The sequence below is a fragment of the Anolis carolinensis genome, unplaced genomic scaffold (genome assembly GCF_035594765.1).
Source record: "Anolis carolinensis isolate JA03-04 unplaced genomic scaffold, rAnoCar3.1.pri scaffold_8, whole genome shotgun sequence".
Lineage (NCBI taxonomy): Eukaryota > Metazoa > Chordata > Lepidosauria > Squamata > Dactyloidae > Anolis > Anolis carolinensis.
In genome coordinates, this window is record NW_026943819.1 from 15786070 (window position 1) to 15802472 (window position 16403).

At 44.9% G+C, this 16403-nt stretch overlaps 1 protein-coding gene across 7 annotated transcripts in view; it reads right to left on the reverse strand.

Moving 5' to 3' along the window:
• Positions 1-16403, reverse strand: part of pknox2 (PBX/knotted 1 homeobox 2) — a 345146-nt gene that overhangs the window by 44659 nt on the left and 284084 nt on the right. For all 7 annotated transcript variants that reach the window (XM_062961013.1, XM_062961014.1, XM_016996784.2 and 4 more), the window contains one exon: positions 12616-12804. In XM_062961013.1, the coding sequence (XP_062817083.1) occupies positions 12616-12804 (189 nt within the window). The remainder of the gene's footprint in view (positions 1-12615; positions 12805-16403) is intronic.

Here is a 16403-nt window from a genome sequence, read left to right on the forward strand (position 1 = left end):
GCTTTATGCCAAGCTGGAAAAATGCGCTTTTGATCTACAAGAGGTAGATTTCCTGGGGTACCGCATCTCGCCTCTAGGGCTCTCCATGGACCCGGCAAAAGTTTCAGCAGTATTGGAATGGCGAGCGCCAACCAACAAGAAAGAGGTGCAGCGATTCTTGGGGTTCGCGAACTATTACCGCAAGTTCATTCCAGATTTTGCCCGCTGGTCTGACCCAATCACCAGCTGCATCCGTGGGAAACAGCCCTTCCGCTGGACTGATCAAGCAGAGAAAGGGTTCCAGCAACTAAAGAAATTATTCACGTCCCAGCCAATCCTTCAGCATCCAGATCCTGAAACCCTTTTTGTTGTGCAAGCGGACGCCTCTGATGTGGCAATTGGAGCTGTACTCCTACAACCGGTGGGGGATCACCTTCATCCTTGTGCCTTTTATTCTCGTCAACTAACCGCACCAGAGAGAAACTATACCATCTGGGAAAAAGAACTATTAGCCATAAAGGCAGCTTTTGAAACTTGGAGACATTGGCTAGAAGGGGCCAAATTTCCCATTGAAGTCCATACTGATCATCGGAATCTAGAACATCTAAGAACTGCCCGCAAGCTAAATCAGAGGCAACAACGTTGGGCTTTATTCTTTGAACGTTTTAACTTCCAGATTCATTATGTAACCCCAGCCCAAACCAAGCAAGCAGACGCCCTGTCACGTAAACCGGAATACGCTGCAGGACGCAAAGAGACTTTTGAATCCCAACTACTACACCCCGAGAACTTTGCCACGCTCACAGTGGGGAACACCAAATCCACTCTCATTGATTCAACTCCCTCTACTCCAGGGCCCCTCTGTGCTCAAGAAATCAGGGCTAGTCAGCAAGCAGATGCCTGGGCGCAGGACCAACTTCGCCAAGGATTGCATTTTCCCTTTTCGCTTAAGGATGGACTGCTTTGCTATAGAAATCATGTTTATATCCCCCCAGGACCGGGCAGGGAAAAAACACTTCGTCTGTGTCATGACTGCAAGCCAGCAGGGCATTTCGGACTATTTAAAACCATGCATTTGATCCTAAGAGATTTCTGGTGGCCCAAGATCCGCAAGGATGTGGAAAAATATGTCAACACCTGCCCAGTATGCCAGCGCTCCAAGACAAGAAGGGAGAAGCCCTCAGGGCTTTTACACCCCCTTCCTACCCCATCTCGCCCATGGGAAATAATTTCTGCGGATTTTATCACTGACTTACCACCTTCCTGTGAATTTACCACGATCCTAGTGGTGGTGGACCTTTTCACCAAGTTAGCCCATTTCATTCCCTGTGAAGGCCTTCCCACGGCCAAAGAGACTGCAGATCTATTCCTCCAACATGTTTTCAGATTACATGGATTGCCCAAGAGTTTGGTCACAGACTGTGGATCCCAATTCACCTCTCGTTTCTGGAAGGCACTACAAAAACTATTGGGCATAGACTCTCGTTTATCTTCAGCTCATCATCCCCAAACAGATGGGCAAACGGAGCGCACCAATGCCACTTTGGAACAGTACCTTCGCTGTTATGTAAACTACCAACAGGACAATTGGGCTTCTCTGTTACCACTGTCGGAGTTTGCCTACAACAATGGAGTCCAGGCTTCTACAAAAGAAACGCCGTTCTTTGCAAACTACGGCTTCCATCCACGTTTCTTTCCCCCTGTCATTGAAACTTCAGAAGTTCCCGCAGCAGAGGATTGGCTGCAGGAACTCACAGCGGTGCAACAACTTTTGCTCCAACAACTGGACCAAGCCAAGGAGGACTATAAACGTCACGCGGACAAACATCGCCAGCCGGGCCCCGAAATCAAGGTAGGAGATCGGGTTTTTCTGTCCACTCGCTTTTTGCCCTCCCATCGCCCTTGCCGGAAGTTAGATGCCCGTTTCATTGGCCCCTATCCAGTGGTGGCGCAACTTAACCCCGTGACTTTCAAACTCCAACTTCCACGTTCAATGCGCATTCATCCAGTGTTCCACCGCTCCCTGCTCCTTCCGGCGGATGGTGTGCGCCCCGATGCTGACCGGCCGGCCCCCGTCCCTGTTTTGGTGGATGGGGAGGAAGAATTCGAGGTTCAGGACATTTTGGATTCTCGCTTTCACCGCCGCCGCCTGCAATATCTCATTGACTGGGTGGGTTTTGGCCCTGAGGAACGCTCTTGGGAAGACGCCTCCACAGTCCATGCTCCTGATCTAACCCGTCGCTTTCATCAGACCTATCCCGCCAAGCCACGACCTCGCGCCCCGGGGAGAGAGTCCCAGTTTGGGAGGGGGCTTGAGGAGGGGGATAGTGTGATGACTCATGGGCCTTGTAGTCCTGCTCATGACATGGTGATACCTGATGAAGAAGAAAACTTGGGTTTTTTACCTTCCCAGTCAGAACTGGAATCTTCCCAGCCAGATTCTTCCCAGCCAGATCTGGGAACCTTGCACCTGCAAGAGAGTTGTGTTCCAGAAGTATGTCAAACAAACCCTGAGCCTACATCTCCTGTGTTTTCTCGCCATGAGTTTTGTAAACAACAGAGAGGTTTGGAAGCGGCCTCGCGCAGGAGTGCTAGAATAGCTGCTAAGAATTTAGCCAATTAAGCCTGCTTTCCGTGAGAATCTTTAAGGAGTCAAACATCTGGTCTCAGAGATTAGCTTTCGTTTCTGGTTCCCAGAGAACTGCTCTCGGCGGGAAAGTTAGACTCTATATAGGTGTTTTACCCGCGAAGTAACTTCGCGGAGTCAATTCGTCAGCCTCCGGAGCGAGTTGTGTCTGGACAGCGCGCTCCGTTCCAAGCCTCGTTCCTGTTCAAGCCTTGTCCTTGTTCTCAAGCCTTCGCTCCTGCTTCCCAGCCTTGTTTACCTTCGGACCTTGCCTCGCCTTCCAGGACTAAACCTTGCCTTGTTTCACGGATTTTACCAAGTAATTCCACGGGCCTTGTTCCTGTTCCACGTTACCTTGTGTCACGATTCAAGCCTTGTTTTCAAGTATCAAGTTAATTCCTAGCCTTGCTCAAGTGTCATGCAGCCAGATCCCAGGGCTGAATTTCCAAGCCCTGAATCTGACTTCATAACATAAACATGCGAGCACCTGGCGGGAGAAGATAAAATGAGCCTGGGAACTCAGGGGTGAAAGTATAAACAATTATAATTGCTGTAGTGTGGGGGGGATAGAAACTTTGGTGGAAATGTGATCCAGAAGGTGGGGTTTGATGATGATATTTGCGTGTGATGTTACGTTGCATCAGAAGTGATAAAATTAGATGTATGTAAACATTAGGTCATTCTCGACTTTTCCAAAGTCATGTATTCTTCAATAAAGATTGTGTTTGAGAGCAGCTGTCTTTGATCTGCGTTCAGACTGGTCCTTTGAAGTAAGCCTGACATTAAAGTCGAGAATCCCATTTCTCACCCTCCTGCGGAATTCGCAGTGAAGTGATAATGAGCGAGGAAGAAGATCAAAGCCCAAATGAGGCAGAGAGGCCTTTGCAAGGGGCCCGGCCGAAGAGAGAAGAGACGCTGCAAGCCATAGCTTCCTCTACGGGGTACCCCAAGCCGAACGGCGTGACCCAGAGAATTCCCAGGCTCGGAAGAGGCGTCTCTGCAGCTGCAGAAACCAGTTGGGGATCTGGAGGAAGTATGCCGGAGACCGTGGCCCTGCGGTTATCCATCCTGGAAACTAATTTATCCAGGCTGTCGGAAACCGTGGGGAGATTGGTGCCATTACTGGAAGAGAATCTCCAGAAGGAGGCCAGCCGATATGGCGCCGAGAGAGAACCAAGCAAAGAAGGAGATTGGAGCCAGAGGGGCCAGCGGGCGTCAACGCAGAGCCCCGTGGCGGCAAGGGACGAGGGAGATGAGGAATACTGGCAGGAGCTGCAGTTCCGGGACAGCATGGCGCGAGAAGTGGAGCGTCAGCGAGCCCTGGGGACCCTGAGGCCGCCGTCTCCAACAGAGCTCCCAACCCCCCGAATGGGCGTCGGGGTGGAAAGGCCACTGGGGCCAGGGATCGGGTCCAGTGGATTCGCAGACGAAGGCGGAGAGGAGCGGGGGGTCCAGGAAGAGGAGGAGGATGTGCCGTACGACGAGGAAAGGCGAGATGAGGGGGCTACAGCTAGGCCAGTATGCGGATGGGCGGAAGAGCCAACAGCGGCGGCAGACTTCCAGGAGCCGCGCAGAATGACCACCGGAGTGGGGCGCGGCGTGTTCCAAGGAGCCACCCGAGGAAACCTGATGCAACCCTTCCCCATGCCGCCCAGACAATATCAAAGGGCTGCAGAATGGATGCCTAGAAGGGAAGATCTCAAGCTGGAATACGGAGGGGAATCAGAGGAACTGAACTTTTTTCTAATTAGCATTAGAGGATACATGGAAGACAACGCACACACATTTCCCTCCGAAGCAAGCAGGGTTCGAGCCATCGGCAACACACTAAAGCGAGGAGCAGCCAGCTGGTATGTGCAATTGCATGCCAGACGCGACCCATGCCTGAGGTCAGTGCCCCGCTTCCTCGCCGCACTGGAGAACCGGTTCAGAGACCGGCTAGAGCAATTGAGGGCTCGAGACCAGCTGAAAGGAATAAAACAGAGGGACAAAACGGTGCCCGAGTACGCAGAGGAATTCCTCCACCTCGCGGAAAGGGTACCGGAGTGGTCTGAAGTAACCAAAGTGGAGCTATTTAAAGAGGGACTACGCCCCGAGATTTTCAGCTGGGCAGCGCACAGAGACGACCCCGAGACGCTCCAGGGATGGATTCAACTAGCGGGGCGCGTCGAATCTACCCTGGCACAAGTAAAGCGCTTCAGGAGCAGCAGCGGCCAGCAAAGACCGGTGGCGAGAGGTCGAGGAGAAACGAGGAAGCAAGAAAGACCCGGAGGGAGGCCGGGGATTCCCTCCAGAGGAGACGACAACAAACCTAAACCGGGATGCTTTGTATGTGGGAAGACGGGCCACCGAGCAGCGGAATGCTGGGCCCGGAAGGGGGAGCCGCCAAAAGCCCCAAAGCCCAAGCCAGCAACCGGGAGGCGTGCGGAGGAAGAGGTGCAGGCCCCAGAATCTTCGGAAAGATTGGTGAGTCGGGACAAACGCATGATAGTAGTACCAATTTGCCTCTCGGGGCTAGAAAATCGGGCCACCTGCAAGGCGTTTGTAGACTGCGGGTGTTCTAGGAACATTATAACCCCAGAATTAGCAGGAGCGCTGAAATGCCAGCAGATGGCACTTGACTCCCCAATTGCATTTTCGCAGCTGGATGGATCAGTCGCTGCTGGGGAAGTATCTACAAAGGAATTACGGGGAGTTCCATGCAAAATAGGCAAATGGGGAGGAAGAATATCCTTTGTGATAGCCCCTATTGCCACATACCATGTAATATTGGGGATACCATGGCTCGAACAAGCAAATCCTGAAGTAGATTGGAGAGGAAAAAGCTTAGCATTTAAAGAACAGCAGATGCAATGGGAGATAAGCAAAATTGCAGAAGAGGAGGACGAGGAAGACGAAGCAGGGGAAATAGACCCACAGCTATTGCCACCTGAATACAGAGACTTTGCGGATGTTTTCAATCAGAAAGAGGCCAGTAAATTGCCTCCCAAAAGAAATATAGAAGTAGGGATTGAAATAACCCCGGGAGCAGACTTACCAAAACCAAAAGTGTATCCCATGTCTGTGCAAGAGAAGGAGGAATTGAGAAAATACATTGATAAAAACCTGGCTCGAGGCTTCATTAAGCCATCTAATTCTCCTCTCGGGGCTCCAGTGTTATTTAGGAGAAAGAAAGACAATTCCCTAAGATTGTGCATTGATTATCGAAATTTAAACGCAATTACCAAGGACAATAAATACCCTATGCCCTTAGTCAAGGATTTAATTACCGTATTGAAGAAAGGGAGCATATTTACTAAACTGGATTTAATTGAAGCGTATCATAAATTAAGGATCAAACCGGAGGATACTTGGAAAACCGCATTTTCCTGCGCATTCGGCCATTTTGAATACGAAATTTTGCCTTTCGGGTTAAAAAATGGAAGCGGCTGCTTTATGCAGCTTATAAATGAAATACTACACCCGTTATTGTACAGAGGGGTGTTCATATTCCTTGATGATATCTTGATCATTTCTGAAGATAAGGAAAAGCACGTAAAATTGGTCCGGGAAGTTTTGCAGAGACTAAGAGAAGCAAAGCTGTACGCAAAACTGTCCAAATGTGAATTTAATAAAACTCAAATTGACTTTCTGGGATATCGGATGTCTCCAGAAGGGTTAGCTATGGATCCGGCTAAAGTAGCAGATGTGAAAGAATGGGGAGTGCCTCAAACAAGGAGGCAATTACAATCATTTCTGGGGTTTGCAAATTTTTACAGACCCTTCATAAAAGGCTTTGCACAAATAACCGCACCCCTTACAGAACTTTTAAAAACAAAAGGGAAAGGGGAGACAGCAAAAGTGAAAGCTCCCGGCGCCAAACTGAGTTGGACGCCAGAATGCCAAAAGGCATTCGAGACCTTAAAAGAATGCTTCACTGAAGGACCCATCCTAAAACACCCTGATATCAGGAGCCCTTTCATAATCCATTGCGATGCCTCAGACTGTGCGTACGGGGCAGTGCTATTGCAAAAGGATCAAAATGGGAACTTAAAACCCTGTGGATATTTGTCACGGAAGTTCAGCGAAACTGAAAAAAGTTGGCCAATATGGGAAAAAGAGGCATTAGCCATATTAAAAGCCTTAGAATGCTGGCGACACTTCCTCGAAGGAAGCGGAATCCCATTCGAAATTTGGTCTGACCATAAGAATCTCCAGTATTTAAAGTCTCCTAGAAAATTGTCCCCCAAACAAATCAGATGGGCGCAATACTTCAGCAGATTCGATTTCCAATTAAAGTTTTTTCAAGGGAAACAGAATGTCTTGGCAGATGCTCTTTCACGCATGCCTCAACACGAAGGCCTAACCACAGCAAAGGAGGGGACAATATTCTCTGACAAACAATGGGGCTTAGCTGTCAGGACAAGAGCACAAACCCAAAAGGAGGACACGGCTTTTGTCGAACTCGGCGGGGAAGATAACTGGGGAAATGAACTAAAACAGTCTTATAAAGGAGATCAATGGATCGCGTCCAACGCAGAAAAGGGGGACCAGAAGGGGGGATTTTGGTTTGTAAACAAGAAACTGTATATCCCAGCAATATTAAGGATTAAGATTCTGCATCGTTTTCACAACAACCAGAGCGCTGGTCATACAGGAATTACCAAAACAACAAAGGCAATAGCAAAACATTGTTGGTGGCCAGGAATGAGGAAGGACATAAAGAATCATGTTGTCCAATGTGATGATTGTGCCAGAAATAAATCGGGAGGAGGGAAGCCTATGGGATTGTTACAGACAGTAGCGGAACCTACCAGGCCTTGGGAATGTGTAGCTATGGACTTTGTGGGAGAACTGCCAGTCAGCAAAGGACATCGTTATATTTGGACAGTATTAGACCTGTTTTCTAAACAGGCCCACTTTATAGCACTGACGAAGCTACCATCGGCTGAGAAGCTAGCTGAATTGTACATAAACCATATTTACAAATTACATGGATGTCCAAGTAGAGTAGTCAGTGACAGAGGAGTACAATTCACAGCAAAATTTTGGGAAAAATTCTTGGAAATGCTAGGAGCAGAAAGGAGTTTAAGTTCTGCTTTTCACCCCATGACAAACGGGGCGGTAGAACGTACTCAGCAAACGCTTGGGCAGTTCCTTCGAATGTACTCTAACATGAGACAAAATGACTGGTCTAGGTGGTTGGCGTTTGCGGAACTAGCCTTTAATTCAACTATACATTCAGCAACAAACAAAACCCCCTTTGAAGTAGTTTACGGGTATGAAATACAACCTTTACCCCAGTTGCCGAGGTGGACAGAAAATGAAGGAACAGAGGCAGGGAAATGGAAAACGCAAATGATGGAATGTTGGAATCAAGTGACTGCTTCGTTAAAAGAAGCACACAAAAAGTATAAAACGTTCGCAGACAGAAAGAGGGTGGAAGGCGATAAATTAGATAAAGGAGATCTAGTGTGGTTAAGTACCCAAAACATCAAATTGGGGTTACCTTCAAGAAAACTGGGCCCCAAATATATTGGACCATTCAGAATACAGGGTGTTATCAATGAAGTGACTTTCCAATTGGCATTGCCAAAAAGTTTAGGGAAATTACACCCAGTCTTCCATCGCAGCTTGCTGAAAAAATATATGGGGACTTTAGACAAAATGGACCCATAGAGTTATTGTTTGATTTGTTTCAGGATTATGGTGAAAGAAGAACCGAAGAGGAGGACGAAGAAAACGGGGGCGCCATGTCATGCAGCCAGATCCCAGGGCTGAATTTCCAAGCCCTGAATCTGACTTCATAACATAAACATGCGAGCACCTGGCGGGAGAAGATAAAATGAGCCTGGGAACTCAGGGGTGAAAGTATAAACAATTATAATTGCTGTAGTGTGGGGGGGATAGAAACTTTGGTGGAAATGTGATCCAGAAGGTGGGGTTTGATGATGATATTTGCGTGTGATGTTACGTTGCATCAGAAGTGATAAAATTAGATGTATGTAAACATTAGGTCATTCTCGACTTTTCCAAAGTCATGTATTCTTCAATAAAGATTGTGTTTGAGAGCAGCTGTCTTTGATCTGCGTTCAGACTGGTCCTTTGAAGTAAGCCTGACACTCAAGTTCGTGGACTAAAGGACCTTGTCATCTCCCCTCACCTTGCCTGGCAAGGTGAGTGTTTCGGTTATTGGATTACAACTTTGGACCTTAATATTTCATATTGGACATTGTTTTCTTGGACTAATTTTGACCTTTCCTGAAAGGTCTACTCCTGGACTATTTCATACACTTGCTTTTATTAACTTTATATATTCCTTCAATAAAGATATTAGATAGATTCTGGCCTCTGTGTATGGTTATTGGTGCCTTGCAGCCTGGGTCCTGACAGTTTCCTCCTTTCTGTTGAAATTCTCCACATGCTTGTAGATGTCAATGGCTTCTCTGTGTAGTCTAACATGGTGGTTGTTAGAATGGTCCAGCATTCCTGTGTTCTCAAAGAATATGTTGCGTCCAGGTTGTTTCATCAAGAAGCTGCAAGGCCATTCAATGCTAATCAAGGTGGCCAACTGTACCATTTACATTAACAGACAAGAGTTCTTTCTCCCATCCTGGACTTTCCACAAATATGTAAACCCCACTTGCTTAGTTTCCAACAGACCTCACAACCTCTGAGGATGCCTGCCATAGATGTGGGTGAAACGTCAGGAGAGAATTCCCAGAAAACTCACAGCAACCCACTGATTCCGGCCATGAAAGCCTTCGACAACATATAGCTGTTTGTTTCTTGGTTATAATGAAATATGATGCTTCCTCTCAGCCTTCCAGCACAACACCTTTGCAGGAGCCAACAACACGTTTCACTAATTTTAGCCAAAACGTGTGAACTTCTCCCCAACAGTTGGCGAGATGTGTCATCGGAGCAGCCCCACAAGTAGAAGAGCCGAGCTCTCCTCTCCAGCAGAAGAATTCCTTGCAAAATGTCAGGTTGAGGGAAGGAGGGGTTTCAGGCCTCTCTAAGGGCCTGATTATTTCCAAAGACTGGTGCTAATTTTCTGATATGATCCTCACATCTTTGTGAGGCGCTAAATCCTCATTACTTTTCCTGACCGACGCATTCTAATTAGATCAACACTTTAAAAAAATTCACAATAGCCACAGGACGGCTTTCCATCTCATTAACTCCTCCACATATTATTTTCATGAAAATTACTGATAAAAATGTGCATCTCCATTTGCTGGGACTTGGAGCCTCGTCGGCTCATATCTAACATCTCTCTCATCACCCGGGATGCGAGGCGTTGCTATGGCGACTCCCAATAATAGAAACTAATAAATTACAAACGATGCTCGTTGAGCAATTATTGTTCTCCTTTATGCAAGTTTCTTGCTAATTTTGATCATAAGGGAAACTACAATAAAGCAGTAAAGGAATAGCAAGTCCATTTCTGGAGAATATTTGAAAACATGCATAGGCTGGCTTTAAAAAATAGAAAGAAGAAAGATCAATGATTAAGTGATTTAGATATTCCAGTAAAGCTAAATGGGAAATAAACTTTTACAATCATTTGCCTTCTCCTGTTGGGAAACTCTGCATTTGGGCACCATAGCCTTCACATGGCATGTTTCAGCCACAGAGAAAGAAAGATGTTAGCTTAATACCTTAGATATCTTAAACGTAGATGGATTAAAAACATGCATCAGAAATCTCAAGTCATATTACCAATAATACATGACTGGAACAAATGAGTTAGTTTGAGACTAATCTGAAGTAAACTCTACTGAGTTTAATTGAATATACTTTCAAGGAATTGGGTTTAGGATTGCAACAACTGTTTTTGTTGTTGTTGTTATCATTCGTAATACACATTGGATGATTTTTGGATGATCCAGATCTTTTCAGGTATTTTCTTTAGCCCAGATGTAAACTGCAGTAAAAGGTTTATCTCTTTATGCATTAGCCTGAGTGTGTTGTTTGGATGCCCCAATCTAATGCGTCACCTACCCTGCAATTTTGGTAATGTGGATGGGTCCTTAGTCTATGAAATAAAGAAAAGGTCAACAACAACTATTTTTAGTTGCAATGGAAGTGCCCAAATGGCACAGGAGAGACAGAACATCATCCATGGCCTTGTCTTACTCAAGTCTGTTTGGCACAAGTCTGCCCATGCAAAGCAGATGGAACATAGCAATGAATGAAACATGCAGAATAATCTCAAACCTACACCTGTTGATAAACTCTACAAGCTAGCTGGCATTGCCCCTCCTGACGTGCGATGGGAAGTTGCTGCTAACTATGAGAGAAATAAGGTTGAACACTGTGAAAGCCACCCACTGCATGGCTATCAGCTTCTTCCCAGTAGACTCAAATCAAGGAAAAGCTTAATGAGAACCACCACTCCTTTTAACGTTCTCCCAGCGACAGCAAGAATATCTCTCTGGGAAACTAAACCAGGAAATCCCAATTGGATGCCCCCCCCCCCATGAGGGTCTTCTTCCAGGGGCAAACCAAGAATGGGCAACTTGGAAGTCCCTGAACGGACTCAGAAGTGGAGCTGGCACATCAAAAGACAACCTGGCAAAATGGCACTACCTAGAAGAACCCTCCACCTTGTGCGACTGTGAAGCAGAACAGACAACTCCACATCTGAATGCTTGTCCGAAATGTCCTGCCTCATGCACCGGGGAAGAATTGTTTGAGGCTACAGAAAATGCAGTCACAGTTTTCCGTTTTTGGTCGAAAGGTATTTAACCGCTTGTGCTCCTTCTATTTTTATCAGTTTTATGCAATGCTTTTATGCAATTTATGCAATGCTTTTGATACAAAATAAATAAGGAGGGACAGATACAGTAGAGTCTCACTTATCCAACACTCGCTTATCCAACGTTCTGGATTATCCAACGCATTTTTGTTGTCAATGTTTTCAATACATCATGATATTTTGATGCTAAATTTGTAAATACAGTAATTACTACATAGAATTACTGCGTATTGAACTACTTTTTCTGTCAAATTTGTTGTATAACATGATGTTTTGGTGCTTAATTTGTAAAATCATAGCCTAATTTGATGTTTAATAGGCTTTTCCTTAATCCCTCCTTATTATCCAACATATTCGCTTATCCAACATTCTGCCAGCCCATTTATGTTGGATAAGTGAGACTCTACTGTAATTCCATAAAACTCTCCATGGAGATGTTCTTTTGTTGTGGCTGCTTGGAGCTAAAGAAATTATCCTCCTCTTTTCAAGCCATTGTTTCAATGTGCCATCTTTTCTTCAGGGGAACAGAGGTGGTAAGTTTGGTGTGTGTTTCTTGCTCCCTCCAAAACAATCTTCTTCTTGGCAGTAAGGTGCAAGAGAGAATTATTTTATTTTGTCTCCAGGGCTCAGGAACATAATGCTAAAAAGCAATTTCCCCTTCTATTTGGAATCCACATAAAAGGCAGGTCTTAACCAAAACAAAAAAACAACACAGAAAAGAAGATTTTATTATAAGAGCTGTGTAGCATTTTCAGTGAGGCTATTTGTTAAAAATCAGTTTATCTTTTTGGCATGGGGTGAGATGGAAGGAGCTTTGTGCTGTGATCTTGGACCTTACATCACAAGAATACTTCCAGTGGAAAAAAATACTCGGAATAAATAAAAGGATCGAAATGCTGCAGCTGGATCTTATTCTCATTGAGTTTCCCCTCATGTTCAACGGTATTTATTCGCAATGTATCCATCTGATTGCAGACAGAGTTCTTGATCTCTCTTAAATTTTGACACAGACACATAGGTACATGCACACATTTCTGCAATCAAAACCCAAATGTTTAAATAGCAGACATCAGAAAGCACATACGATATCAGTCCTGAGACTCCCCATTTCCTCTACAGTTTTGGCTAATCCATAAACAAAATGAACACACTACAAAAAAGAAAGAAGTCATATAACCCCCTTTTAGATGGAAATATGAAAATATTAGAAGAAAAGCTAATTCCCTTCTAAGGAACTATGTTAGACTGAAGATGTTCCGACCATTACCTGTGTGTGTAGGTTGATGGAGGACTGGTTTGGGGAGTAAGGCCCTCCAAGGTCATTCCTGAGTAGGTTGTCGCTGTGCATCTTAGTTTTGAGGCAGGTGATATAACGATTACAAAAGTCTTTGCACAATTCATTCACCTTCTCTAATTCCAGTAGATGAATCCTCAGGACCTGAATGGCTTTCACCATCTAGAGATGATTAAATAAAGAGCAAACATCAAGCTATGTCTAGAAAGTGTACATATTGAAAAGTATTTTCCCCCTCTTTTGGCATGCAGAAGAGTGCATAAGGCTTTACAGTTACCATGCTTTTCCATGGATATCTTATCCAAAGTGAATGTCCTACACTGGAACCCACTATTACATCAGCAGATTAAAAAGCACCACAAGCTCCGTTTGCAAAATACTGGCCTTTCATTCCTCAAGTGCTTTTGAGAAGTGTTCTATGTAAAAGTGTTATTCTCATCTGGCCGCTCTTCCTAACAAGATCGGAGAGTGGAAACATGCCTGTAAGCTCTCCCTTGAGCAAAGCCTTGGCCTCAGTAAAATATACCCCATAAACGTTCAAAAAATTTACACATAAAACATTCCATGCATGGAACTGAGACCTTATGTTTTACAGCCCTGGCTCAAGATCCTGAATAATATATAAAATCCTAGCTATTACACTGCGGGGCAGTAATTCGGTTTTTTTTTTTTAAGAAATGCCACAAAGAGTCTTTAAATTTCAAAGCACCTCTTCAACTTGCTAATTTTAGTGGCCACTTTTACAAACTATTAGTCCCAGGGTGGCAACCTTGCCTATACAAACACAAGATGCACACAGGGATATGGTCAGGAGAGAAGCCATTAGACCAGTGATGGCCAACCTATGACACGCGTGTCAGCATTGACACGCCTAGCCATTTTTGCTGACACACTGCCGCATGCAGATTCATTGGAATTTCATTGGGTAATGAAATTTCGGCCTAGGACAAAACAACAAAACTGCACCTCCCAGAAACACTAAACTTGGCAGCACAACCCCTCATCCATGCCTCTACGTTCATACAATAAAAATAAAATTAAAATAAAGTCCTAATTAGAGGGAGAGGAATCATTGTTTTTATTCCAATTGCTGCCAGTTAGAAGGCTAAGCTCTGCCCACTTGGTCTCCTAACAACCCACTCAGCCCAGGGGACAGGCAGAGTTAGGCCTCACTTAGGCCTCTTCCACACTGCCTATAAAATAAAGATTATCAGATCTTAACTGGATTATATGGCAGTGTAGACTAAAGGCCCTTCCATACAGCTATATAACCCATTTATAATGGACTTAATGTCAGGGGAAAAGCTTTACCCTTTACCTTAACTACCACCGATTCCTCAATACTTTATTTCCCATACCACCAAACTTCGCCACAGCAATGCGTGGCCAGGCACAGCTAGTCTATATATATAAAAGGGTAATGAAATTTCAGCCTAGGACAAAACAACAAAACTGCACATCCCAGAAACACTAAACTTGGCAGCACAACCCCTCATCCATGCCTCTATGTTCATACAACAAAAAGAAAAGAAAAATAAAGTCCTAATTAGAGGGAGAGGAATAATTGTTTTTATCCAACTGCTGCCAGTTAGAAGGCTAAGCTCCGCCCACTTGGTCTCCTAGCAACCCACTCAGCCCACGGGACAGGCAGAGTTAGGCCTCAGGCCTCTTCCACACTGCCTATAAAATACAGATTATCTGATTTTAACTGGATTATATGGCAGTGTAGACTCAAGGCCCTTCCACACAGCTATATAACCCATTTATAATGGACTTAATGTCAGGGGAAAAGCTTTACCCTTTACCTTAACTACCACCAATTCCTCAATACTTTATTTCCCATACCACCATACTTCGCCACAGCAACGCGTGGCTGGGCACAGCTAGTTTATATATATATAGAGAGAGATTGTCATTATATCATTCTATTATTATTCTATTATTATTGTAGTATATTATCATATTATTACTATTATATTATTATTCATGACTACATTGAAACTGGAATAGAGAGAAATTAGCGTGGAAACTGCAAGAGGTACCATAGATTGTTGTACATGGAAATAATGGTAGTAAATAGTTTTTGATTTATTAAATACAGTTATATATTACAATTATACATTTTTGTTATTTAAACTATACATAGTCCGAAATTATGGTTTTTTTCTCAAAGTGACACACCACCCAAGTCATACTAGGTTTTTTGGTGAATTTTGACACACCAAGCGCAAAAGGTTGCCCATCATTGCATTAGACATTGGATACAAAGGAAAAGATCCACTTCTGGTGCTTGCTGGTGGATGTCTATTTTTAAAAGTAGTAGAAGCACCTCTGGAAAACTCTACTGAGATAATTTCATTTATAGAGGCATTTGTTTCTCTTAATGGACTATGAAAGCTTTCCTAAGCAAATCACATAGGAAGCAGGAGAAAAGGGCACAGAGGAGGGGAGGGGGGTAGTTGATAAACACACCAAGGAAAAGGTTAATAGAAGCACAGCAATCCAGGGGCAAACAGGGGGCACATCCCTCCTGCCTCCCCACCTCCCCAGGAGGATTTGTGAGATTACAGTCACGGTGCCATTGTTGAGCATCCCCTTCCACCACCACCTCCCGCACACCGCAAAAAAAAAAGTCTGCAAAGACTACTTCAGTTGCAGCTAGGGTGAGGCTTTAATTTTTCTTCATGTGAGCTGGCAAAACACTTCTATGAGTCATTGCAGTGGACAAAAGGAAGAGGGAAGGGAGGAAGTTATCTAGAGGGAGTAAAGTGAAAGTGGGTTGCTGTGAGTTTACTAGGCTGTATGGCCATGTTACAGAAGTATTCTCTCCTGACGTTTCACCCAATCTATGGCAGGTATCCTCAGAGGTTGCGAGGTTTGTTAGAAATTAGGCAAGTGGGGTTTATATATCTGTGGAATAATGTCCAGGGTGGGAGAAAGAACTCTTGTCTGTTTGAGGCATGTGTGGATATTTCAATCGGCCAACTTGATTAGCATTGAATAGCCTTGCAGCTTCAAAGCCTGGCTGCTTCCTGCCTGGGGGAATCCTTTGATGGGAGTTGCTAACTGGCCCTGGTTGTTTCTTGTCTGGAATTCCCCTGTCTTCTGGCCTGCATCAATAGGGGTATAATGTCTAGATCCAGGGAAGTCATGCTCTCCCTCTATTCTGCCTTGGTCAGACCACACCTGGAATACTGTGTCCAAGTCTCGGCACCGCAGTTGAAGAGAGATGTTGACAAGCTGAAAAGCGTCCAGAGGAGGGCGACTAAAATGATTAAAGGTCTGGAGAACAAGCCCTATGAGGAGCGGCTTAAAGAACTGGGCATGTTTAGCCTGCAGAAGAGAAGGCTGACAGGAGACATGATAGCCATGTACAAATATGTGAGGGGAAGTCATAGGGAGGAGGGAGCAAGCTTGTTTGCTACTGCCCTGGAGACTAGGACGCGGAACAATGGCTTCAAACTACAGGAAAGGAGATTCCACCTGAACATCAGGAAGAACTTCCTCACTGTGAGGGCTGTTTAGCAGTGGAACTCTCTGCCCCGGAGTGTGATGGAGGCTCTTTCTTTGGAAGCTTTTGAGCAAAGGCTAGATGGCCATCTGTTGGGGCTGCGTTGAATGAGATTTTCCTTGTTCTTGCAAGAGGTTGCATGGCCCATGAGGTCTCTTCCAACTCTACAATTCTATGATTCTATGATTCTGAGTGGTGTTCTTTATTTACTGTCCTGATTTTAGAGGTTTTTAATACTGCTAGCCAGATT